This window comes from Filicampus tigris, chromosome 16 (genome assembly GCF_054856515.1).
Source record: "Filicampus tigris isolate MCC_2025a chromosome 16, RoL_Ftig_1.0, whole genome shotgun sequence".
Taxonomy (NCBI): domain Eukaryota; kingdom Metazoa; phylum Chordata; class Actinopteri; order Syngnathiformes; family Syngnathidae; genus Filicampus; species Filicampus tigris.
In genome coordinates this window covers 669,155-694,195 of record NC_141232.1, presented here as the reverse complement: position 1 = coordinate 694,195, position 25,041 = coordinate 669,155, and the positions used below count along the sequence as shown (strand labels likewise).

The window sequence follows — 25,041 nt, the reverse complement described above, 5'->3', positions numbered from 1 at the left end:
AACAAACGGCACACATTGTAGTGCAGCCTCCTGACACGGACGTGACTTTGGGCAGAGGATTAAAAAGAAGTTGAAGGAAACAAACGCGATGAATCGTAGGCGGCCTTTGACAAGGCCAACACGTCTTTTCTCGCCGACACCTGCGCGGCGCCTTTGTGTAGGACTCGCCTCTCGGGCTTCTTGCCTCGAGGTTAGGACGCGTGTGTGCGTGCGTGTGTGCGCCCGCGCGCCCGCGTGGTGAGGATAATAAAGAAATTCAGCAACATTCAGCCTATACGCAATTTCAAGCACTCTTATTTATCGGGATATTCTCGCTGGTTTCAATCTCCGCCCAACCGAAATAAGCCGGAGAGCGCCGCGCTACGACGGCCCATGTTGACTAGCGTTTTGCTCCCGTTTGCACAAAGACGTCTTTCTTCATTGGTTGACACACACGAACATACAAACTATTGAGCGTATGGGGCTGTGCCACAATCAAGAGTTTTTGGCTCGTCGCACCACCGCAGGGCTTCTGGGAAGAGCGCCAATGCAAAAAAACAAAACAAAAACAAAGCTTTGGTTAATTGTCATGCATCAAAATCCCCCACAGAGCTGGTTCAAGAAGCTCGAGTGTCATTGAAGGTCAAACCATCTGCTTGGTCGTTTCTTCCTCAAACTCGCTTAGCGTCAAAGATAAACTTTCACTTCAACTTGCTGTCAAGTGAAAAATAAACGTCTTGAAAATTTGACACACCACCAACAATGCACATTTTAATGAGGGAAAAAAAATCTCACCATGTAATTAGGCTTCAAAATCATGAAAAACGGGGGCGGTTCTCTCTGCTCTGAAATGCCGTGGGCGTGTCCTACGCATGCGCTGAAGCCACACCCCGCTCTACAGTCTACTGTCGGTCAAATGCCACTTCTGTGACCCGGGAAAAGTGAAGCTACTTCTTTTCGCATCTTTCTTACGCCTACACGGAACTACATGCTTGAGCCGCTAAAATATAGGCGCTCAAAGTCTCCGCCGGCTTCATTATATGCCATCTGCTCGTCGTCAGGCTTTTCCACACAGCAACTATGAGGCGCTCCAAAGTGGCCATGCCGACGCAAAGCCCCTGGCCGCACACTGGCGGTCAAATCGGACTTTTTTTGTCCACCTTATCCACCTTTTGCTCCTTCGTGTGTGTGCGCACTCACGGTCAACAATGAGGCACTCTAAATTGGCCGGGCCAGCCACAAGCCCGAGGCCACACACTGGCTGTCGAGTAGGACATAAATCAAAATCCACCTCCTCTCTCTGTCAGGCGTGTGTGCACACTCACAGCTGACGATGAGGCACTCGAATGCAGTCCTGCCACTCACTGTCAAGTGCAGTTGCACTCATTAAAAGAAAAAGAAATATTCCCCCTCCTCCCAATTCCATCTTTCTCTGCATGTCGTGCGCGATCTCACGGCCAACAACAAGGCGCTCTACTGAAATGGTGAAAGACAGTCGAATGTACTACATAGTTTGAAGTCCTTGTACCTTTTCATTCATCATCTAGAAACATGTCAAATGTATTGAGAAAGAAATCTCTGAATTGACTTGAATTGCAGGATTCGAATGACTTGTGTGCTTCTGCTCGAGTAGCGCGCGTTTGCCAGCCGTGCTGCTTTGCCTTAACGCTGTCATCACGACGCCCCTGTCTGGTGTGAAAGCCCCCAGCGCCCCGGGCTTCATCCACTTCGGCGAGCTGACCACCACTTCCGTCAACGTGTCGTGGGGCGAGCCCAAGCGGGCCAACGGCATCGTGGAGGGCTACCGCCTGGTTTACGAGCCGTGCACTCCGGTCGACGGTGAGAAACTCCTTAAGTCCGCCCGGGCTTTCCCCCCCGGCGCTTTTGCCTGTGATTAAGCGCCTCTCCGTCCCGCGGGCTCACCGCCATCTTCTGAAAGTCCTGCTGGCGCGCTCTGTCTTTTTAAGGACGCCGAGCATATGCGGCGTTTATGACACGCCGGACAATATACGGCATATTCTCGTAAAAACGCATGTGCGGTAATAGATGGTGCGCGGCGCACTCGCGCGCTCTCCGTAAGGGGAACGTGACTAATGGCTGGTTAAGTACGGCGGCAGGAACCAGATTGTTAAGTAATTGGGGGCAGAGGTGCAATGCTGAGCCGAGCTAGCGATGGGCTTTCCAGCTAATTGTTTCCACACCAAATATCTATTGGGTGTCGTTTTCCTGATTAGTGAAGGGCATTTTTGATTAAGCCGATTTGGGGGGAATTAACAAGGAATGAAGTGGTTAGTCATTTTGGGCCGTCCACTATTATTTTTGAAAATGTGTAAATAAGTAACAAGGACGTTAAGCCGAAAATGAATTCCTTTTTTTGGGGGGGGGGATGACACCCAAAAAGGGCAAAAATGTCCAAGTTCAAAAGGATGCATATTTCTCATATGATCATAACGAGCCCTTTTCTATCGTGATCGGATCTGGATTTGAATCTCGGTTTGATTCCAGAAACGTGCGCGCTAGCTTCCCCGCAGACTCCAAATTGGCCACACGTGAGTGTGTTGAATGTGTCGAATGCTCGTCTGCCCATACGCGACGGGCGAGCAAAGTCAGCCGGGCTGGACTCCGGAACAAGCCGAAGCCTAATGAGGACAAGTGCCACTGAAAACATAGGGCACGCTAATCGAAATCGGACGGCAGTGTCGCTGCGCTTTGCCCGACTGCGATGTCCAGCATGCGTGAACGTGCTCGATGTGTGTCTGGCAGAATGCAGCATCTAGAGTCTCTTCTGTACAGACTCCTCTGCTCGCACTCCAGGTGTCAGTAAGATAGTGACGGTGGACGTGAAAGGCAGCGCCACCCTGTGGATGAAAATCAAGGACCTGGCCGACGGCGTCACCTACAACTTCCGCATCCGCGCCAAAACGCTCACCTACGGGCCCGAGGTGGAGGCCAACATCACCACGGGGCCCGGAGAAGGTAAGAGACGAAGAGAAAAACAAACAAAGAACGACGACGACGATAACACCAAAAACGTGTCCATTTTGCCAACGCCGTCTCAGCTCATTATTCCCTCCCCCAAGGAGCACCGGGCCCTCCAGGAGAACCTTTTATCTCCCGCTATGGCTCCGCCCTCACGCTGCACTGGACCAGCGGCGATCAAGGCCGTGCGCCCGTCACGCGATACGTCATTGAAGCGAGACCGTCCGGTAGGCCAAACAACAACAACAACAACAACAACAACAATTTGCCTCGCAGCATTTGGGATTCGATCAAAAATGCCCCCGAAGTCAACGTGCGAACGCGGTGACGTCAAAATGTCACTCGAACGTTGTTCCTTGGCACTGAAATGCCACGAGATGGCGTCCAAAAAGCAGTCTTACTTTTGCCATCACGAAGCGCATTTCCGGTGGAGAGGAGGTGACGAAAATCAGAAAAGCGGCAAATTCACGTGCGGCCAACTGCAAAAGGAGGCCAAACACGTGGCTTTGCCGTTTGTGTGTTTTTTTTCGGGGGGGTTGAACTGAGGGACGGGTAGCAAATGCAAGGCCGCCTCTGATGGCCGCCCTTCTGCTGTTGCGTTGAAGACGAAGGTTTGTGGGACATCTTCATCAAAGACATCCCCAAAGAAGTCTCGTCCTACACGCTCAACCTGGACATGCTGCGCGAGGGCGTCACGTACGATTTCCGCGTCATCGCCGTCAACGACTACGGCTACGGCTCGCCCAGCCTGCCCTCGCCCTCCATATCAGGCAAGCCAGATAAAAAGCCAAAGCGTGTCCGGGCATGTCTCGATGGGCGTTGTCCGTTGTTTGCAGCCCAGAAGGTGTCGCCCTTCTACGAAGAGTGGTGGTTCCTGGTGGTCATCGCACTGGTGGGCCTCATCTTCATCCTGCTGCTGGTTTTCGTGCTCATCATCCGCGGCCAGAGTCAAAAATACAGCAAAAAGACGGATTCAGGTGGGACCTTCAAGTCTTTCGGAGCTGGAGGATTGTTGTAAAGAGGCATACATTGAAATCGTGCCATTTGTTTAACTTTATATGTGCCACATGACGGAAGCAAAGCACTCCATTTTCTATCAAACATGTCTTGGGCGCTATCGCCCCTAGAATGTGAATGTGAATGTGGCACATTGGATTGACCCTGTCAGGCTCTCTCTCGCATCCCCGTCCGCCGGCAGGCAACCACTCCAACTGCACAGCGCTGCCGCTGACCCACGGCGAGATGGTGCGCCTGGACGAGGGCCGCTTCCCCTCGCTGGAGCTCAACAACCGCCGCCTCTCTGTGAAAAACTCCTTCTGTCGCAAGAACGGCATCTACACGCGGTAGGTTCGCCGGAATCCATTTCCTGCCTTCACAAAGCTGGAACCTTTCTTTTCCAATGGCGAGATGCGATTGTGCCGGGGGACGAATGGCACGCCGTTATGCCTTCCTCCCGTCCCTCACAATACTTGCCGGAAGCCGGGGAGAACAAACAGAGGAGCCCGGCCGCCGATTTGGGTCCCCCCCCCCCTCTTCCGCTCCCATCGTTGATATGCAGCGTATGAGCGCAGCGACGGTTGGTGTAAGGCACAATGGCAGCTCATTAGCATTGCTAAGATTCAGCACGTCCTCTTTGTCTGCCCGTCGCAGCTTGGGACAAAGAGCGCTCTTGGGGCTCTCTGCCGGACATTTGCCCATTGGGCTTCGATTCCTCTGTGGTGCAACGCTGGGAGGATTGAGACCAGCGCGGCTATGCCAGCACGTCTTTCCGCTCGCCGGCTGGACTTTGTCAGGTTTGGTCAGGTCGCGGTCAACCACAGACCAGAGTTGTTTCCAAATGCTTGTGAAGAAACTTCGGCCACGGTGACGAGTCGTTCTTTTACAAACGTTCAGCAAACATGTCCAGCATCTCTCGGGAGTAGTCGCATGTTTGATGCTCTCTTTTCAGAGGACAACAAATGACACTTTAGTTCAATGAAGACGACATTGTGAGCTCGTGTCACACTGTCAATGTTCTGTCCCTTCAAAATACCTCAACACGCAGCCATTATCGTGTAAAGCACTGGCGACAAAAGTGAGTCCGCCCCTCAGTGAAAATGTCCACCACGGTGCCCAACGTGTCAGTATTTTGCGTGGCTGCCACGATTTCCCAGCGCTGTCCAACCCTCTTGGGCGTGGAGCGTCGTCGCAGGTTGCCCCTGGAACGCTCTTCCACTCTGTCACCGTGACACGACAGAGGTGGTGGATGTTCCGGGGGATCGCAACAGCAGCAACTTTTGCTCTTGAGCGAGGCAGCGGTCCTCTTGGAGTTGCGTCTGGGGCCGTGCTCATGTTGGAATCCCGCCCTGGGACCCGGTTTTCCTGCTGTGCTCCAGTAGGTCACAGGACATGTTGGCATTCGTGGTTGGGGTTAGGGTTCCCCCACTGCTCCCCAGTGCTGGCCGCAATCATGCGGCACCAAACCACGACGCTCCCACCTCCGTGCTGGACTGCAAGCAAGGCACTCTTATTTTTGAACTTCTCGCCTCGTTGCACCCAAATGAGTTTATCTTTGTCTCATCATACCACAGGACATGCTTGCAGCGATGTGTGCCCGGGGAGCCGAGTGACTTAACACAACGATCGGGGGTTCTCGATCATAATCATTTCGAGAATTGTAAAATGTCAATTTCACATGATGCAGTTTACCACCGCAATGGCGTGAAAACAGACATCCTCCTTTCGGAAATAAAAATCACTTATCGATGCTCGATTTGTGTCTTTGAAATCGATGCGCTTCATGCGACGCAGCCATCGGATGATGATGATGATGATGATGATGATGATGATGAGCCTTTTTTTTGTCCGGTGTTGCCCTTGACCAAGGAGGCGATGAAAGCGCGTCGTGATGCTCTTTGAAGTGCTCCAGCCTGCCACTGTACTCTTTGCTAATGAGCGGACCCCTCAGCAAGAGACACGTCGGGCCTCCCTGTGGGAGTTTTCAAAGGGCGGAGGGAGCGAGGCACGGGCTCCTACATGGTCCAAGCGAGACGAAAAGTTTGAATAATTCAAAGCTCGCTGGCAGTATTTTGCGGTGTGATCTTGCGTACGGCTTTCGTTCTTTTCAGCATGCAACTCTCCCAACGTCTTTTCTTCCTTCAGTCCGCCCCCTCAAGTAATCATGTTTAACCTAAAGGGAGATAACCCTGACCCCCTCTCTCTTTCTCCTTTTTTTCTTTTTTTCTCCTCCTCATTTTCGCCATAGTCGAGCCGCTCTGCTTCATGAACGAATATTCCACTTGACATTGCCGTCCTTTTACGCTGACCCCAATCATGCAACAGCGCCACGTCTTGGGAACGTCTTTCTGTTCAAACAACTCCAAAGCGCACGACAGAGCACACATCAAATTTACCGTGATGAAATTCAGCCAAAGCCAGCAAAAGTCCGATTGCCTCTGCAGGATTATCCTGACAGATTACGCCGTGGTGCGCGGGTGTGTCGTAAGAGGCGAGATGAGAGGTGCTTCCTGGCATTTCCATTCATTTCAATGGGGAAAGACAATTTGAGATGCCACATAAACGCGGCCAGAGATAAGCAAGCGGACTTTCTTGCGTGCGGAAAGGAAGCGAACCAGGAGGGAAGCGAACCAGACCCATCACAGGCAGTCGGATTAGAGAAGTCAAAGAAAAGGCGTAAGGCATGGAGAGCGGTTGTCTGAATCCAACTCAACCTACGAAAGAAGCGGCTAAATTGCTTCTTTCCATTTTGCGCTTCCTTTGTCATACTTGTGAACCTCCTCTGGAATATGAAGATATGGAAGCCTTTCATCCATCATCTGTGAGTGGTGTCTGTCACAAGACTGACAGAGCCTATTTATGTGTACTCAAGCGTCAAAGTGGAGACATCTGAAGGGAAAGCTTCCAAAGGAGGAGAAAACAGGATTAGAGAAAGTCCTCGTCTTACACATGCGCCCGTCATGTGCATTCCACTTTGCTTGCCGTATCTCTCACGCCTTCTGTCATCCGTCTTGTGTGTCAGGTCGCCGCCGAGGCCCAGTCCCGGAAGTCTGCACTATTCCGACGAGGACGTCAGCACCAAATATAACGACCTCATTCCAGCGGAGAGCAGCAGCCTGACGGAGAAGCCGTCTGAGATCTCCGATTCTCAGGTGAGTCGGCGCTGACTAAAGAAAGCGCTCAAACTAGGCAATGCGGCGCGGTTGCCGCAAAATCCAGAAAGTTGCAGTAATGCGGTGAAGAATCAGGCCGAAGAAGTAAACTTTGCCTTAGCAAAGCAAAGAATATCGCTCGCGCAAGTCGATGCTAATTTCCCGTTAGCGTGTCAGTGGGATTCTACACTGACTTCAGCGTTAGCACTGGTGATGTTTTTTTTTTTTTTCAAACAACTCATCTACAGAGTGTCGTTGAACAGCTTCAAGATAACATCGACGTCACATGCGTGCTGCAAGCAACAAGGTGCATTCAGGGTGCTTTCACAACATAGGAACTTGCAAACACACACACCGCCCTTCGGCACGTCTACCTTTTTTCAAATGATCATTATGATGATGTTTTTAATCCCAATCACAATTCATCTTTGTTTGGCCAGCCCTCGGCGACACTTGGTTTTCGGACTGTTTGACTTGTGTCAGTGAAACCAACCTAATAAGGCTGCGCTTACTTTGATGTTGAGGGAGACCCTCAGCTAGCTTAATGCTAGCACATATTGGGAAGCCCCATATATGGGCTCCCAAACCTAGCATCAATATTGTTGTAGTAGTAGGACTTCTTTAAACAAGTGCTGTTGTGCATATCATGCCCAAGCATTCTACACTTGCCTGGCCCCGGCACGGTTGATGCTTGAAGTGGCAATTGGTTGCTGGTTACGGCTAACTGAGACGTCCCCCGTGGGAATCAACCATGACCACCATTCCCATATGTCATCGTACAGTCAAACATCCCGCTGTCTAATTATTTCGCTTCACACCGGAAATGTTGCAGCTGTTGGGCGCCGCGCTAGGAGTTTGTGGCGGCTTGTGGGAGGATAAGATCTTCCGCAGAGACATTGGCAAACCATCGAGGGGGGAAGGCGAATCGGAGCGCATGTTAGCCCAACGCCGGGAGATGCAAACGCTAGCTGGCGTCTTTCTTGGGCACGGGGCCTCCCGCTGTTTAGCTGCCACTCGTTCAAATCGATGTGGCGTCGACATCTGTTAGCGGGCGGCGCGGCGCTAGAAGGCCAAGCCGCTCGTCAGGCGCACACAAACGTGTAATGAGGAGAGCGATTGCTCTCCGTGAACTGTTTGCGCTACTCGCCGTACCTCAGAGCGCAATTAAGCGGCAACGTTTCCCCACATTAATCCTCCGCGTTGTCTCGGGTTCGACGTGATATGCCCAATAGGAGCAATTATGTCTGCTCCATAGATATTAGATATTTGCATCCATACATCAAAAGTTGTCCTCAAACAATCAGATACTGTACGTACAAGCTATGCTCCTGCACGGTATGTGTTTGGAAAAAAAACTCAGTGACAGTGACATGACAATGCACAACAAACAGCAAGTCCAATACTTGCACATGTGGTAGTGTGCTAGGGAATTATCAGGTGGGGGAAGCGCACTAAGCGCTGACTATTTTCGGTCAAATCGGATCTTTTTTTTCCAGCTAATTCATTCCGGCCGTCTAATTTGGCCTCGCAGACCCAAATCCGTCTTGTGTTTTTAACTCGGCAGGGCAGCGACAGCGAGTACGAGATGGAGCCGAGCCGTCAGAAGACGCACTCCTTCGTCAGCCACTACATCAGCGACCCCACCTACTACAACTCGTGGCGGCGGCAGCCCAAGGGCGTGTCCCGGCCGCCGGCGTACGGCTACTCGCAGCCCGAGCCCCTGGCGGAGCAGGAGTCGCGACAGCACCCGCCCCCCGTGCCCCCGCTGCCCCCCCTGCCGCCGCTGGTCCCGCAGAGCGCCCCGTCCCCGCAGCCGCAGTGCCAAGGCCCTGGCCCGGCCCAGGGCCCGGGCCAGGGCCAGGGCGCCCTGTTCAGGCCCAAAGGAAGCCGGACTCCCACCCCGTCCCTGCTGTCCTCGGAAGCTCCCGGCCAGCACGGCGCCCTCTACCGGCCCCCCAGCAGCCTGGGCTGCGCCGCCGCCCCGCCGCCCACCGCCGGCTTCTCCTCTTTTGTTTGACGCGATCACTCGAGACGACGACCCAAGAACGACTCTTTGATTTTTGTTTCCGATATTCGACATCACCGCCGTCTTTCTCCTCTGCCGAGCGTGCGTGCGTGCGTGCGCTTCATCAGCGTGATGTTCATTTCATGAAAAAGACAATCATTTGGAGGTTTTTACTTGTCGCTGGAGAAGCTCCGAAAGACAAACGCTGTTTCAATTTAAATGCCGTGTTATTGTTCCACGTGAGAGCTTTAGAGAGACAAATGTTTGTTCCAAGAAAAAAAAAACGGACAAATGACGTTGAGAAACACAGACTCAGTGACAGTCACTGTGACCCGCTCGACTGCCTTCCCCTTTTTCTCACTCGGCCTGATCGTTGTGTGTACGATATGTACTCGTCTCATATTGTTTACCGGCTACTTCTATGAATACGCTTCAAGCTGACTAGTCACATTCAAGCATCGTGGCACCTTTTGCTCGTTTTTCCGGGGGGGCGGGGTGGGGGGCGGGGGGGGGCGCGTGGGGTGGTGGATGTGTCGATTTGTGTGCTGCTGCAGTAGATAGCTATACAAACTATAACTTATTTTTTTCTTTTTCTGATGTGTCTTTTTGCTGTTATCTTCATCGCAGATGCTGACTGAAAGAGCAAAAGCACAAGTTACGGTGGATCAGGCCATGTTACAAACCTCCAGCTGCAGTATTGGAGGACTCGCGGGAACTTAGTAGGAGATGCCGCCAAAATGTGACAACTTTTCAGGAAAAAAAAGTCCTGCTTCAAATACAAAAACAGCAAAACGGAGCAAGCGGCACGGTAACGTCTGCCTCACAGTTCAAAGATTTGGCTCATATTCATGATCGAAGGGTTACAGTTCAGCAACCAGTCAAGTTTTTTTCTGAAACGTGATAGCTATAAATAACAACACATGGCAAAAATCCATATCGCGTAAGCTTTTGTACGTCAAACTTCAAAACCAAAAATGAAAATGCCTCAGTAACCTGACGTGTGAGCAAAAAAAGACATTTTTGAAATTTGCGGACACATGAAGTTATACCTCTGATTGAAATTTACTGCTATTTGAAACTGAAGCAACAGCGCCTCTGCTTGTTGCAGACAGGTAGTGCACTCAACAATCACTTTTGCGCAATCGGTTCTTAACGATCGCCGAATCGATTATTTTGCCCATCCCTTGCGTGAAATTTAAAAAATTGTTGCCCATGCAGGTAATCCCCCCGAAAGATAGTCACCTCCCCAAGCAGAGTTTTTGTACAAGATCCTACTAAGTTCCTGCGAGGACAGGCAAGGCAGATTAAAAATGTGTTTGTAAAAACAAGAGGACAAAAAGACGTTCATGTATACTTTTCATGACATTTTCTACGCGGCCTCGCTGAGGACCCGACAGTCCCACTGTACAGTGTAAGTTTTGCCACCACGTGTAATCCACAAAGTCATTCTGATGTGAACGCCACCACTGTATACGTCGTCAGACATTATCAATCGATTGATGGTAGCGTTCTAAAAATAAATTATTTTATTTTTCATGCGTCTCCTTCATACGTCGCCGTGGCATGGATCAGACCTCTGTTCTTTCTTTGAAGCGGCTGTGGGGGATGTTTATGAGGAGGCAGCTGATATGGCGCCGGCACGCTGAAGCCAAAGGAGGGGTTGGGCTTTTGGAGGAGGAGAAAGCGTCGGGGTAATCGCCTTACTTCTGGCCGGAAAACATCCATCTGAAGCGAGGCAGAAGGAGGACGGGAGGGAGGTGGGTGCGGTGGACGGATGGGGGAGTCTCGAGAAGGTTTGAAGGAATTGCTGCGTGACTGCTCATTTTGTCCTCTAAGATCCACCCCTGAAAATGTTTGAATCGTTGGCTTAACGGAGACATAGTGTGCATTTTCTCTCTACAATTTAAAAACCTGCTGTCTTAACATTTCTCAGACGTTCTTTGGCAATCAAGAATTAGCATGCACTTCATTCATACTAGGCTTGAATCGACGAGTCCACACGTGGACGTTAGGACCGTCCAGCGAGGGTTATAGCTTGAGGTCGATGAATCGCCAGTCGTGTTTTCGGCATGAACGACACGGAAGGCCCGACTGAAATCAACCGGTGGTCAAAACGAGGCTGGTGGCACGGTCGCTTGCAAATTAAGCAAGTTTATCATCAAATATAACCAAAGCACAAGCGCTATGATGAATGCTTTTCTGAAAAGGCGTCCGCTCGCTCGCATAGACCAACGATCGAAATTCCCACGCCACCTGTCAACAAAGTCACCACTCAAAACGAAGACAAGTGCCGGTTGATGAAAAAACTCATTTTTTGTGAAATTGAACATTTAATGTCATCAATAAATGATGTTTCACTCAAGCCTTCATCCCACAGATGCACGGCGAGCTCTGTGTCCAGACTGCAAATGAACGGCGCACGCTCAAAAAGCCACCACTGGCTCATTGAAGAGTTCAGTACCTACTCGTCGAAACCAGACAGTACTGCTGGTAGTACAAGTTCCGCAATGCACTGTGGAAGCTTCTCTGCCATTTAACTGTCCCCCTGCCCACTGTTGGCACTACAGTCGCTCATTTTCGCTCACGTCGCCAAACATGCCAAATGTATTTGTCAAAACAACATCGGCGAGTTGACCAGAGGCCTTGCTTGAAGTTGTAATAGTTCAAACTCATGACGTGACTTTTCTTGCTCATAGAATGTCTGCCTGTCACACTAAGTGGGTCAGCACAGTCAGTCGTGAATAAATAAAATGTGTAATGTGCTATTTTTAGGGATGACACGGCGGCTGCATGTTAATTTGCGTTTTACATTGAGGTTAATGATATGCTTGCTTTGGGAACACGCTCAAACCTGATTCACGAATCACCTTTGGAGAGAAATGATTGTACTACAGTAAACCCCCACCGATTCTTAAAGCATCATTCGCAAACTCGCCTAGGCCCACTTGTACATTTTTCCGTCCAACATAAAATTGTTCGCCGAAAACGTGCCGATTCCGACATGACCGCAAACTTCGTACTGAGACGCCTGTGACCTCTAAAATGGCTGCTCAAACACATCGCTCCTCAAGCTTCATGTTAGCAGAGAAGTAGCGAGCGTTGGCCACCAGCTGACGCTCGTCTGGCTTGACGGCGAACAGCAGCGTGACAAGATGCCTTGTGGGGTTGACCCTTGCGAAAGCAGGGTGGTCAACTTCCCAAGAAGATGCAGACAAAAGGGCCGCATCACCATTGGCAGCGGTGGACGTTAACGGCTGAAAGGTTGCTAACAGCTAGCTGCTCAACATAAGGTAAAGTCAAGACGATTTTGTGATATGTCTATTTAACGAAAGTCAAGTACAGCGATAGCTTGACTGAACCCAACTCAAATTGTGCTAACCTTGTCTGTACTGTACGTACATGTAGTGTCTCTTTTCTCTCTTCAATTGCTACTCGAACAGTCTGGCTTGACTAGACAGGGAAGGTTAAAGTGGTTAAATGTTCATTTGATGAAAGAACTAAAGTCTCATTAAAGACCTCAAGAATCTACATGGTAAAAGGGGGAGCAATCCAAACCGGGCTGGAGTTGGCTTCAGGCATGCTAACCAAGTAAACAATGACAACATCATAACAAACACAAATACAAAATGAAAACACTAACAAGGAGCATGCTTAACAGGTGCTGGAGTCAGAACTCCTGACGTCACCAACTACGCCATGTCCTTGGAAGGAACGCGCCTACCCACGAATACTACAGTGTGTGTGTGTGTGTGTGTATATGACTTTCAGCTTGATTACGCTATTTCATAGAAATCTGTTGATTTTGTTTTCTCATTCATTGTTTTTTTTATGGGCTTGGTTCCGAACCATGTCATTGTTGAGGGTTCATTCATTTTATTCTAGTCACAGGAAGTCACTTTAGTATGTGATCAACATGTGACATTTAAATCCTGTGAAATAATAATGCAAGCATTGTGTCTGCCGGTGCTGCAGCCAGGTAACGCGTGTCCAAACAACCATTGGCACCTTCCTTTTGTCCTTCCGCCTATCCTCATTTGCATTCAAATTCTCTTTGCTGTCAGGAAGGTCTTCATAATGAGCGGCTCAGCCACGTGTGATGAAGTTGCAATAAACAAAAGTCAAACAAATGGTTAGCTTCCACGGCCCACAGGCGTGAATGCAGATTTCTGACCTCCTTACCTTAGGACGAAATTTACTCAATGGCCCAAACATTAGTTACACCAGGACAATATATTTAATTTTCTTTTTAAATCAAAGCTAACTTTTGATTCATACATATTACTTAAGTTCATTTGTGTATTTAACTAAGAACTATTTTAAAAAGTAGCTGTTTTTTCACCAGGACAAGAGTGTCAAAGTATTGTTTTGTCACAGGCAACATTGTAGTATGTACATATACATGTATATGTGTATACACACAGATTTTTTTTTTTCAAAAAATGTAATTTCTGAGTTTACGACGTTCAATCAACCAAAACTTGATTTTACGTTGTGTTAATACTTTTTTTTTTTTTTTTCTCGTAGTGTTAATACTTCCTGTCAATTGTCCACTAAATATGACGTAGTCTGCCTTCCGGTGCTCTTGTGTCTTTAAGGTTCGCTGCGAGGAGAGGAGGGCGTGGCCAAGCGAGCTCCTGCAGGAGGTACACGCGCGCACGCACACAAATACACGCGCGCGCGCACGCACCCACACTTGCGACTTGACTTCATCTTGCTAGCACGGCGGTGTTCTTTACGGGATACGTGACAGCTCCACCGAGAAAGCAACTCTTGCTTACCACGCGGCTCGGCTTCCACTTCCAAAGTGTTTTTTGTAAACGTCTCATTTCATTGGAGGCGTGCATCCCCCCACGCCCCCACTTCTGCTCCCCTCCTTTGTAATTTCTGCTGGGGGCCTCGACGTGGGGCCGGCTTTTTTTTTTTTTTTTTTTTAATCATCAATGGGATGCTAAGGTAAGCTTGCTCACCCTTTCGGGTTGAAACTGCACATTCGAGATATGCTTAGTTTTTCGTGTCACGTTTGGGTCCCGAGGAAGGGGGCACGGCGTGTAAGGGTGTGTGCGTGTGTGATATGGCATATGGCAGCTGATGCTTTTGTGTTGGAGCTACTTTATTGTTCTCCTGCCATGCACACACCCCTTGAAGCGCTGTTTCATACATTACATGGGACGTTTAAAAATCTCCCATCAGGTAATGTGCAATGTGTGTCTCCGATTAAAGGAAATGTTTCAATTGTTCATATGTATTACCCATTACTGTAATGTGCGTGTTTTAGGCGTTAATGGAGTCCTTTTGCAATCTCCTTGTATGCTGCCATACTGGTGTGTCTTTAAACTTGTACTGTATTTAAATAGTTTTTTTTTTTTTTTTTTTTTTTTTTTTTTTTTTTTTTAAATGTGTTGTGGTAGCAACGGTTACAATAGATGGCCAACAACCAGACGTAGTCCATCTTGCATTTAAAAAAAATCAATTTTGCAAGCAAGGAAGCCAGCTAAATGCTCACTTTATTATTATTATTATTATTATTATTATTATTAGCTATTTGTGCTCATAGTTTCAACAGCAGCCCACCATGACTCACTTTTGTATCAACAGTGTAGCTAGAAACAAGCCAAGAGACCATAAAGTCATTTTGTAGTTTTAATGCAGTGCGTCCAAACTTTTTTGTTCAAAAGCCGGATGCAAAAAAAAACCGAACAGTGAATGTAGGATATGTATTATATTGATTAGCTACCAGATTTGATAAGTTTTACTGCATCCCTCAGCAAGTTTTTGCATGATCAATGTAGCTATACTGTGCAGCTAATGAGCCTCGATAGCGTCATCCAGATACAGTTGATGAATAAAATCTAAAATGTATACATCAGTGAGTCATTTGTGATTAATTTTGATGGCAAGATACCACAGCTATCTTTAGCTTCAACAGTATTTTATGTAGCTATCAAGCTAAAGATAGACAGGCCAATGATTTGTCGTTATAAACTCGTGATCCAGTTTCTATTTGTCCTGCTAGCAAGGTACGTCAGCCTTAGCAATGTTGAAAACAAGCTTTGATAGTCATTTAGATAGAACACAATAAAAAAGTTGATTAGTTGTTTTTGATTTTCAATGGGAAGATGCCACAGCGAACAAACTTTGAAGCGGATGGATACAGTACATAGATGTATCAAATATATGTAGAGAGCCAATTTTCAGTTCATTTCCCACGTAAGCCGCCCCGTCCAGCTTTAGCGACAGCAGCTAACAAGCAAGGCTCTAGCTCAGCATATGTGATGTTGTGATGTCATCGCTGAGTAGTATTCTTTTAGCTGATGGACTTCACCTCTCTGGTTCATCACTCCATCAGCACTTGGGCTTTTCATCAGGAGACGAGGTAATCAGGCGTCCTCGTGTGAGGCCTCCTTTGTTTTAGCCACTTCCAGTGTGTCACCTTTGACCCCTCTTATCCAAACCACACATGGGGACGGGGGTCCTTTTGTGACATGTCAGTGACGGATTGAAATGGATGAGAAGGCCTCCTCGTGTGCCACCAACTCAGCCTGTTTACTTAGCCACCTATGGATGTAGCCTGCAAACGAGCCTGCACAGGTTTCCGCGTCTTCCATTTTAAATCACCTCAGCTCAGTGCTTGAAGGTAAACGTTAGCCATGAGTGGCACTGGGCTTTGTTTGCATTTTATGGTCCGGAATTGCCTGCTTGCAGTTTGCAATTTGCAGAAATGCATCTGAAAAGGATCCTCAGCGTGTTATTTGTGGCATCCTGTGCATGAACATGTCTGTGTGCTCGTTGCTTGCCGTGTGTGTGCGTGTGTGCGAGGGCCGTCCGGTTCCTTCACATTCCAGGAAATGCCAACCTAAACTGTTAGTTGTTATCCAAAAACGCCTCCCAGGATGTGAAACTGCTCTTGGAGGATGGAACTCGTTAACATGTGGTAGCTTTTTGCCTCATTGGCCATCAAGGTGAATTTCCTGTCAAAAAGTCATTAGCTTAATTTTTTTTTTGAGGGGGGGGTTACAACTTCACTTTGGAGCCTGAAAATCCAAACATTTGACAATCCAAACATTTGAAAAGAGAACATGACGTTGATGACGACCCTCTTAGTGTTAATGAAAAACAAACGTAAAAACATTCTAGTTTCGTTAGGTGTTTCTATGGCGTTTTGCATTGCGTGTTAGCATTAAGCTAGCAGACTTTGATAAGACAACGTTCATGTGATTTGGTTAAATATAAAAAAAATGTTATCTTTAGTTCCAAATTCAAATTGATTCATTGAGATCCAAATTGCAGCTTGTCGTGAAGCTGACTGCCGCGATAGTTAGCGGTCGGAACTCAAATTTGAGCTACAAATCAGCCAAGCGACGGTTTGTATCTCGAAAAACTCTCAAGTCAAGGTAGCACCGGCAAACTACTGAAAGCCTAAAAATGTTCACCTTTGAAAAACGGGACAGGATGTCTGTGGCAGATGAGATTGTTTTGGCAACATAGTCACAAAAGCATGCCAGTTTTGACCAGATCATTGTCGTGTAAACACACCTGTAGTTCTCGTGAATGTGTTTGTAAAATCCCTTTTGCTCTTTTTCTTTTATGACGTTGCTGCGGTCTCGCATGTCATGTGTTTGTGAAAGGCTTTTGACTGGTGCTTTTGTTTGGCGCCATTGTTCTGCTCTTTGCTGTTGTCATTGTGAGCCGGCATTGGATCAGCTGAAAGGAAACGTCGATTCTGTCGTACCATCCCGTGGTTCACGCCAAGCCGCTCTTTTGTCGGCTCACGACAAAGTCACTCCCACCTGATCGGTGAAAGTTTCAGGCTTATAAGTCAGAACAAGTTGCTGGCCGTGTTTTGCTTTTCTCACTCTGTAATTACGGCGCTTTAAAGCAACATTCTATGGATGCCGTCGTTTCCTGCTCGCATTCTTTCCATGTCGGCCGGGAATGCGGCAAGAGCTTTTGCACACCAGTCTTCAAGGTTGACGACCGTCCCGAGACGCCATTGTGCTTTCCAGCTAGCTAGCGTGTTATCTTGTGCCAGCAAATTCTTTAATTGCGCACCAGTTGCTAACCCGGCACACTGGCACACGGCGTATGTGATGGCTGCCGTGAAGCGAGGACCCCCCTGTAAGATTCTGATGTGTGCCACCGCTCGACTTTCTTGTCATTGTCACAACAGAGAGACGCGGCTGTCGTGTCTTTTGTATCGAAGCGGAGCTCTGCTTTTCTTCTTCTGTTATGCGGATATGTGCAGGTCAGGCAGAAAGACACGCGCGCTGTCCGGAGGCTGCGCGGCCGTAAATGTAGCGCAGACAAGTCATGGCCTCTCGGGTCAGCCGCCGGGCGACGTGCTGACTGCAGGCCGCTCTCAGCCGACAACGCTTTCATTTGCGCTTTGAAAAGATTTCAAAGCGAGACGTCATTTGACAATCGTCTCTTTGTCTTCTCGCAAGCTCGACTCCTCTTTGATGCCATGTTGGCGGGAGATATTTTATCATGCGGCACGGTTCTTGTAATATTACGGAAAATTCCGCGGAATTTCACCGGATCATCTCGCACGGCTAGATGAGATGAGGGCACTCGCATCAGCTCGCCAGCTACGAATGGTGCTAAAACGCTGGCATGCGAGATTTAAGACACCGGGATGTGCCTTTATTTGCAAAACGACGCGAGCGTTCATCATTTCAAGTCCTACTTGTCTGTTATCTGTACTGTATATGTCGTCGCTCTCTGCCTTTTGCGACAGAGATTCTTCAGTGCGCGGAAAACGGTTTCATTTCAGCCACATTCAGTCGGTTACGAATCAAATGGGAAGATGCTGATGGCAACCTGAATACCAAAACACAAAGGTAGCTCAAGCACGACTTTTACATAGCGCCACTATTTGAAATGAGTACTCATACTTTGTAAAATGCTGACATGGTATGCTATCTTTGGTATGGTAATTAAGGCTGCAAAAAACATTTTTTCTCATCCCATTATAAAAATTCTTGCTACAATTCCGAGCCTTTCGACAAATTCAATTTTAAACCCCCCCCAAAAAAGTCTAAATGATGAATCAATTATTTAAAAATAATTATCTATTTGATAATCAATTAGTTGTTGATTAATCATTGCACTTCTAAAACCAAGGATTAGGATGTGCTCCCTTTTTTTTTTTTTTTTGTGCATTGCCAAAGTATCGGCTCGGCACTCTGTTCTGGCAGATGGTCCGAATAAAGACACTCGGACTCGTCCAGAAAAAATGTGTTGGGGACTTCCTCAAAATTGAATTGAATGTGAACATGTAACAAGATAGTAGACCTGACTTGCGAGCACAATGGCAGTTTTTTTTTTTAAGTGTCTAAAGAAAAAAAACAAAAAAAAAAACCCCTGTTCTGCTTTTGTGTGCAACTGTCAATTGCAGTAACGCTCCTGAACTCAACTGTAGCACTTTTGCTACTAGAGCGGCCAATTAGGCCCTTGCGTGGCTTTTTGGACTGCGAAGAAGCTTCCGCTTGTGTCAACAAGCTAACGACTGAGGTCTGCGGACCCACACGGGCCCTTTTTTTTACGGGACAGCTAAAGTGGGCCTTTGTTGTAAACGGCCATCAGATGTGCTGGCCTTGTCTGTGCGGCGCGTCCCTGCCTCTCTCCCTGACATAATGTGATTTTGCAGCCCAAATGAGATCTTCAGGCCAGCTAACCCAGTTTGGTGGCTGATATGTGTCTGAGCGGTGGCCATTTTGTCCGCTTCACGACCGGATCTTGCGTGCGTCATCGTAGCGTGTTACTGCCTGTGGGGTTTTTAGGCTAGCTAACGGGATGTGCGCGAATAACTTTCAAGCGAATTGTCCCCCCCCCCCCCCCCCCCCCCGCCTCGCGCACTAAACGTCCCGCATGTCATTTCCCCCGGGGGTCATTCGCTTCTCCATCCAGGTCAATGACTTGAAATTGTCCAGACGCAGAGCCCCACCCCTCCTCTTCCGCACTCTCCCAGTCAGCAGAATACAAAGAAGGCGCATCAATCCTGCGAGCGCGCGTCTGCCTCTTGTGTATTGGTACCTTTCTAGTGCGAGGGCATCGACAGGAAGTCAAATGTTCAACGCAGGAAGTCAATATTTTCCTGCCAGTGCTCATAAATTCAAGGTCTTGCTTAGATGTTTTATGAAGCATATTCATTACCGGGCATTGGAGCCTTGGGCTTCCAGCCTGTGTGTGTGTGTGTGCGCGCGCATGTTTATGCAGACTTTCTCATGAGATGTCACGTGAACATGCTAGCGTGTGATTTATGACCCCCTGTTTACGTACCGCTCTGCTCGTCTCTCAGCCCTCCCAGCAAGTTGACAGGATCATATTTAACGCCATTTTATACCATCCATAAAAAGCAGTGGAGGTATTTCATTGATAGTTAAGTGTGTATGAATTAAAAAAAAAAAAAGCATGTTCCGTGACGCACGTAGTCAACAAAGTGGCGGCAAGTCAATGGATACTTGTTAGAATGAAGTCTTTCACATCTTCATTTGAATGCGTATCGTCGTCGTTCACGGTCGCCTGTGAATGGGATGACCATTTCGGAGAGGACAAAAGTGACAGAGTCTTTTTGGGAGGTTTTTTTTTTTTTTGAACTAGCTCTTGAAAGTGCAAAATGAGCCTCATGCGATCTGATTTTTGTGAAATGAAGCCAATGCGTTGGCGTTTCTGCGTGTTTGCAGTCAGCCCATGTGTGTTTGTAAAAGAGTGTTTACAAAGTCAAGCCTCCCGTGCTGCGACCTTGCCGTTCCCACGCCAAATGCTGCCTTCTCGCCCCGCCCCCCCCCCCCTTTTTTTTTTTTTCACATCCACACCAGCGTATGAATGCATTCCTGCCTGCAAAAAGCTATAAATACAAGCATGTGCAACTTTAGCTGGCTTCACATTTGCTTCTGCTAGTTTGGATTCAGCTGAGCAAACGTGCCAGGTAACAAACGTGAACCGTGCGGCTTGACCCGGGCCTCTTGGGCTCGGGGTATGAGGGGGGGGTCACGAGCGAGTAGGGAGAGGAGTGGAAGCAGACTCACAAATGGGACTTTTGGCTTTCTTCCCCATCTTGTTTTTACCCCTGCAGTCTGTTTATGCCACCCACAAGCTCCCTTTCTGCTGGCTGTGAATTATCTGCAACACCCCCCCCCCCCACCCCCCATCCGCGGGAGCATAATAATAATAAACTTGTGACTATGAGGAAAGTCTTGTCTATGTTTTGGCAGGAAACATGCCACATAGATGGAAAGTTGTTTTAGCATTAGTCCTACAACGATCTGTGAGCTCCAAATGTACGGTGACTTGACGTGACGTGGCGCAGGACGAGCCCGCGTGCGGCGTGCCGCCCGAAGACGCCTGCGGACGCTGACAGGAAACGCCGGCGCTTGCTGGAGGGCGTCTCCATGGAAACAAGGCAGGTGAGGCCCGTGAACAGGAAGTGGAGGCTGGGCTGCTGTGGTGATGAAATGAACAAACAAGTCTGCATCCAGCGGTGGGCGCAGTGGTGGAAATAGCCTTTTGGAATAATTGCGTTTGGTTTTCCTCTGCTGTGGGGGGTGAAATGCTGGAGCCCCATTTTTCCAAGAAAACGCCTTTGAGGCTCAGACTTGTGTTCCAGTAGCATCTGCTTAACACAAATTTCAAGTTGGAGCGCGCCGCAGTTCGTCGCTCACCAGGGCGGCTAAAGCTGTAGCAATGTCACAGTTATGCTGGACATTTGTATGCAAAATGGTCAAGCGACGACATGGCTGCGCAAACTGCTTCATTGCGCGCCCTTCGTAGCTTTGACATTTTCAGTCCCCAAACGGCGTTCAGAAGCAGATCCTGTAGGGAAGTTTTATGTTTCCCGAAGACTTGGTTTTAGCATTCTAATCATACCTTTGTATCCCTAAATAAGGCTTCCCTAATGGGTTGGTGGCCTGTCAATTTCTTTTGGGTTTTTTTTCTTCTTTTTTTCTCCAAAACACCAAAGCCAACCTCGTTAAGCGTATGGCACAAAAGCTTGGCTGGAATCTCACTGGCAAGTCTTGCTAGTGAGTGAATGCAAAGTGTGAGCGTAAACAATGCGCGAGTCACAGCGTGGCGCCCAACGAGCGTCTCGCTCCGACAGCCTGAAAGTACGACGGTACACGGTGATTTTGCATTTGCAACCGAAGGCGCCGCCGGCCGCCGCTTTGGCCCCGCTCCGCCACCATGGCAGGCAGCGGCCGCGCTCCTTTCGTGTCCGAGCTGGAAATGAGACACGGCGCGCCCGAGGGAGCGGCCTCGAGGTTTTCCTGCGTCTGGAATGGAGGGCGGCGGTCAGGGTGGGTTGGTTGGTTGGTTGGCTGGCTGGCTGGGTGTCCCAATACTTTTGTCGTGTGCCGCGTGGTCGCGGCCGCATTTTCCGTCTTAAAAGGCATTCCTTGCGGTGTTCCGTGACGGTTTGAGTGCCGTCTCAAGGTCACGTTACGTTGACGTTGGAAAGGCGGCGTGCAATGTTTGGCCAGCTTCAATTCCTTCCAATCGATTTGCATCTACTGGACAGAAAAATACGAGCAAATTGCACCGACACTAACGCCCGGTTCAGCTTTGTTTCCTCAAATGAAGGCGCTCTCGCTGAAAGACACCTAAAGCCTCCCTCCTCCGATCTGAAAAAACCCAAAACACGATGATGAGCAGTGAAGCTGCTCAAGTGAGTTGTGTTTTTTCATTTGTTGTTGTTTTGCAGCCGTAATAGCCGGGGATGAAAGTTGCCGCCTCCCGGTTTCTATTCCGTCGTAACTTGAGAGTGGCGATTAAAGCGTCCCTGTGCGTTACACGACCAATAACGCCGCATTCGCTTTGTGTGTTCTACTTTCAGGCTGCTGTCCTGACTGTTGAGGATTTGCTGATCCGGGATTTCCTCCGGCAAGATCTCGAGCGCGAATCGGTCAGTCTTGCGCCATGCCCATCCTGAAGCAGCTGGTGTCGGGCTCGTCCCACAAGAACCGGCGTTCCCGCACCGACCTGACGCGGGAGATGATCAGCGCGCCGTTGGGCGACTTCCGCCACACCATGCACGTGGGCCGCAGCGGCGACGCCTTCGGCGACACCTCCTTCCTCGCCACGCGCTCGGGCCAGCCCCCCGCCGACTCCGCCTCCGCCTCCTTCCCCGGCTCCCCCCGTCCGGGCTTGCTGTCGCGCACCTTCCGCAGCAGCAAGCGCTCCCAGTCCACCACGCGAGTGGACCAGCAGCGAGAGCTCCCCCCGGTGGTGTCGGAAGGCTCGCCCGCTTACGTCAAGAACGCCATGTCGTTGCCCTTCCTCAACGACCAGGACGGAGGAGACGGCAAGAGTCTGTCCCCCAGTCCTTTAGAGCAGTTCGGCGACGGCGCGGCGGCCGCCGGAGCGCGCTTCCTGGAGCTGCAGGAGCGACGTTTCGGGGAACCCGGCGAGCTCCCCGAGAGGTGGAGCCCCCCCGCCGGCGGGATGAAGCACGCCGAGTCGGTCATGTCCTTCCACGTGGACCTGGGCCCGTCCATGCTGGGGGACATCCTGGGCGTGATGGCGAAGGATGACGACGACGACGACGACGACCTGGGCTACGAGGAAGGCAAGAGCAGCGAGGGCCGCGCCTCCCCGCCGCAGGGCGCCCACGAAGACCGAGGCGACGGGAGGAGGAGGGCGGCGGCGGCGGAGGAGGAGGAGGAGGAGGAAGCGCCGCCGCCGCCGCCAAAGCCCGATGCCCAGGCGCCCCGCTGCACGCCGGAGGTGCTCCCCAAACGCTTGCGGCACCCGGACAGCTGCTCTTTGTCCAGCTCGGGCTCGGCGGCCCCGGACGACAAGCCATCGGCGTACGCGGCGGACACGGACAGCGCCACCTTCAGCGCCCCGCCGGAAGAGGAGAGCCACTTCTCGTCTTTCTTGGACGACGAAGATGATGAGATCCGCGTATGAGGCGCTCTGGAATGTCGGCGACGTAAGCCGGCGTCCCTCGAGAGCCGAGTGGGATGGTGGGAATGGCCACCGCTCGCTTTGTGTCCTCTCGTTCTTTGCATATGGAACATTCCACGAGAGGAGCACGGCTTGGAAAGGAAAAGCTTTTTCCCCCCCAGCTTTTGACGTAACCCCTCACACCCCCACCCTCCCCCATTTTGGCCTGCCTCTCATCACCACAGGACCACCACTTGGGGTATCTTCCCAGCCATGGGAATAGAAGCGGCAGCGTGGCCCCCCGCTGTGCAATTGGTGTGCATTTTTGCCAGCTGGACGCTCTCGAGTGTAAACGAGATGGGCCGGACGCTGGACTCTTTGCCACCCGGCGTCAAAGTTGAAAGCAAGCCGAAAGTCAAGTGTGAGTGTTTTGGTCTTGAGGCCACAGGAGCCAATTTCCTCAAAGGGAGACGGACGGTGCTGTCGTTTTGGTTAGCGACAGCGTTCAAGAGCGCTCGCTCGTCAGTGTGAATGCAAGCGTCCGTTGGCAGCAAACGTGCCTCGAGGTCCGGTGCTTCTCAATTTGCATCTCATTTACGTTCGTGCCCGCCTGGCCCCGTGTGCTGTGCTTTTTCCGCAAGTGACAAGTCAAGAAGTCCGTTTGCGTGAGCAGCCGTAGACGCCGTTGGCCGGCGATCGGTCGGTCGGTCGAGCGAGCGTTCCGCCAATCGTACAAAGTCCAAAACGGCGGAACGGCGGGGGCTGGGACGCATCTATTTGTTTTTCCAAAGTGCATGTTGGCTTCAGAGTTGGGAGGCATCCTGACCCTGTCACCAGTCAAAAAAAGCAACTTCAACTGTACTTTGCTCTCACACGGACATGAGTTAACCACCCAGTCTGTCGCTAACCAAAACAGCAGCACCATACCAAAGCACGTCCCCAGCGAGTCCTGTTGTAAAGGAAATTCCCCGCGCGCTCTCGGTGTGGAGACGATGACAATGATGAGGTTTCCGTTTTTGGATTGCTGAATTTCTCTGCAATGGTCACTTTCGACGCCGTGTTCACTACAATTGTACTTCCAAAACCGCTCAAGGTTTTCCAATACCGCGCCGCCGAGCTACTATTTGCTAAGATGCGCTGTGAGTTGTAACTTCCTGTCCGAATCATTGGCTGTATTCGGTGTGACCAACAGGCCCAATTCAATCTGCATCTGTTGGTATCTTTGTTAGTTTTGGTTTGTTTGTGTGTTTGCAAAAGCAGAAGCAGCAACAGAAAAATTGGGAAGCAACTTCTGCAGTCATCGCAGCTTGAATCTTGCGTCATGTTTTTTCCAAAATAAGAATTGGCTGATCTGCTGCTGCCGCTTGGTGAAATGTGCCAAAATGTTCTAATTGATGTCATTGCAGCCAATTTGACTGGGAGACTGTCCCTTCCAAACATGTTTTAGCCTGAACGGGATAATCACTAAATACTGCCAGCGCAACACTAAAGTTTCTAATTCAGGTTGTTTGATTTGGTGTCCATGAAAGGGGGACGTTTGTTTTCTGCCTTACTTACTGTTGTTGTCTTTGCAGCTTTGTTTGTTTCCTGTATTAGCCAGAATAACGTATATTTTTCAATAAAAGAATTTGTGCTCATTCAGCGCTTTTTGTTGTGGTCTTCTTCGCACGTTAGGTGATTCCATCCTTGTATGATGAATACGGACAAAAGCAATTTCCTGCAGGTGGGACCCTCCAAGAAGGAAGGAAGGAAGGAAGGAAGGAAGTAATCGAGTTGCGGCCGGACGTGCCTGCCAAGTATGAGCACAAGTGAACAAAGTGCTTGAAGGCTTTACGATGGTAAATAATCAAGGGGTTTAACCTTTACGACTATCGAGCCGACTGTTTTCCAAGGGGAAATAAATTACCCTTAACGCGCTCCACACCACATGATAATCACTCAATCTTTTTTTTTTTTTTTGATGACAATCTGACTAACCCTAACCCTTTGCTGAATATGATCGGAAGGAGGGGGAGAGGCCCAAATGGGCCTTGATGTCACTTTTTTCAA

General features: G+C 49.6%; 2 protein-coding genes across 12 annotated transcripts in view; both read left to right on the top strand.

Annotated features, from left to right (window-relative positions):
* Positions 1-10,645, top strand: part of sdk2a (sidekick cell adhesion molecule 2a) — a 100,749-nt gene extending 90,104 nt beyond the window's left edge. For 2 of the 6 annotated variants that reach the window (XM_086055460.1, XM_086055458.1), the window contains exons 38-45: positions 1,681-1,818; positions 2,773-2,955; positions 3,060-3,185; positions 3,564-3,728; positions 3,795-3,935; positions 4,157-4,301; positions 6,977-7,106; positions 8,671-10,645. In XM_086055460.1, the coding sequence (XP_085911586.1) occupies positions 1,681-1,818; positions 2,773-2,955; positions 3,060-3,185; positions 3,564-3,728; positions 3,795-3,935; positions 4,157-4,301; positions 6,977-7,106; positions 8,671-9,123 (1,481 nt within the window). In that variant the 3' untranslated portion in view covers positions 9,124-10,645. Of the gene's footprint in view, positions 1-1,680; positions 1,819-2,772; positions 2,956-3,038; positions 3,186-3,563; positions 3,729-3,794; positions 3,936-4,156; positions 4,302-6,976; positions 7,107-8,670 lie in introns of all 6 variants that reach the window. The other 4 variants (XM_086055457.1, XM_086055456.1, XM_086055461.1 and 1 more) reach the window with 3 other exon arrangements.
* Positions 10,646-12,201: 1,556 nt separating this feature from the next.
* LOC147133901 (cdc42 effector protein 4-like) lies at positions 12,202-24,633 on the top strand. 6 transcript variants are annotated; one of them, XM_086056572.1, is made up of 4 exons: positions 12,202-12,401; positions 13,707-13,754; positions 20,420-20,516; positions 21,941-24,633. In XM_086056572.1, the coding sequence occupies exon 4, from the start codon at positions 22,024-22,026 to the stop codon at positions 23,014-23,016; it is 993 nt and encodes a 330-aa protein (XP_085912698.1). In that variant the 5' UTR covers positions 12,202-12,401; positions 13,707-13,754; positions 20,420-20,516; positions 21,941-22,023; the 3' UTR covers positions 23,017-24,633. The 6 variants fall into 6 exon arrangements, with proteins under 6 accessions (XP_085912698.1, XP_085912697.1, XP_085912696.1 ...); XM_086056571.1 differs by lacking the exon at positions 20,420-20,516 and adding an exon at positions 12,770-12,848 and having other exon boundaries at positions 12,203-12,401; XM_086056570.1 differs by lacking the exon at positions 20,420-20,516 and adding an exon at positions 12,770-12,854 and having other exon boundaries at positions 12,203-12,401.
* Positions 24,634-25,041: the final 408 nt, after the last annotated feature.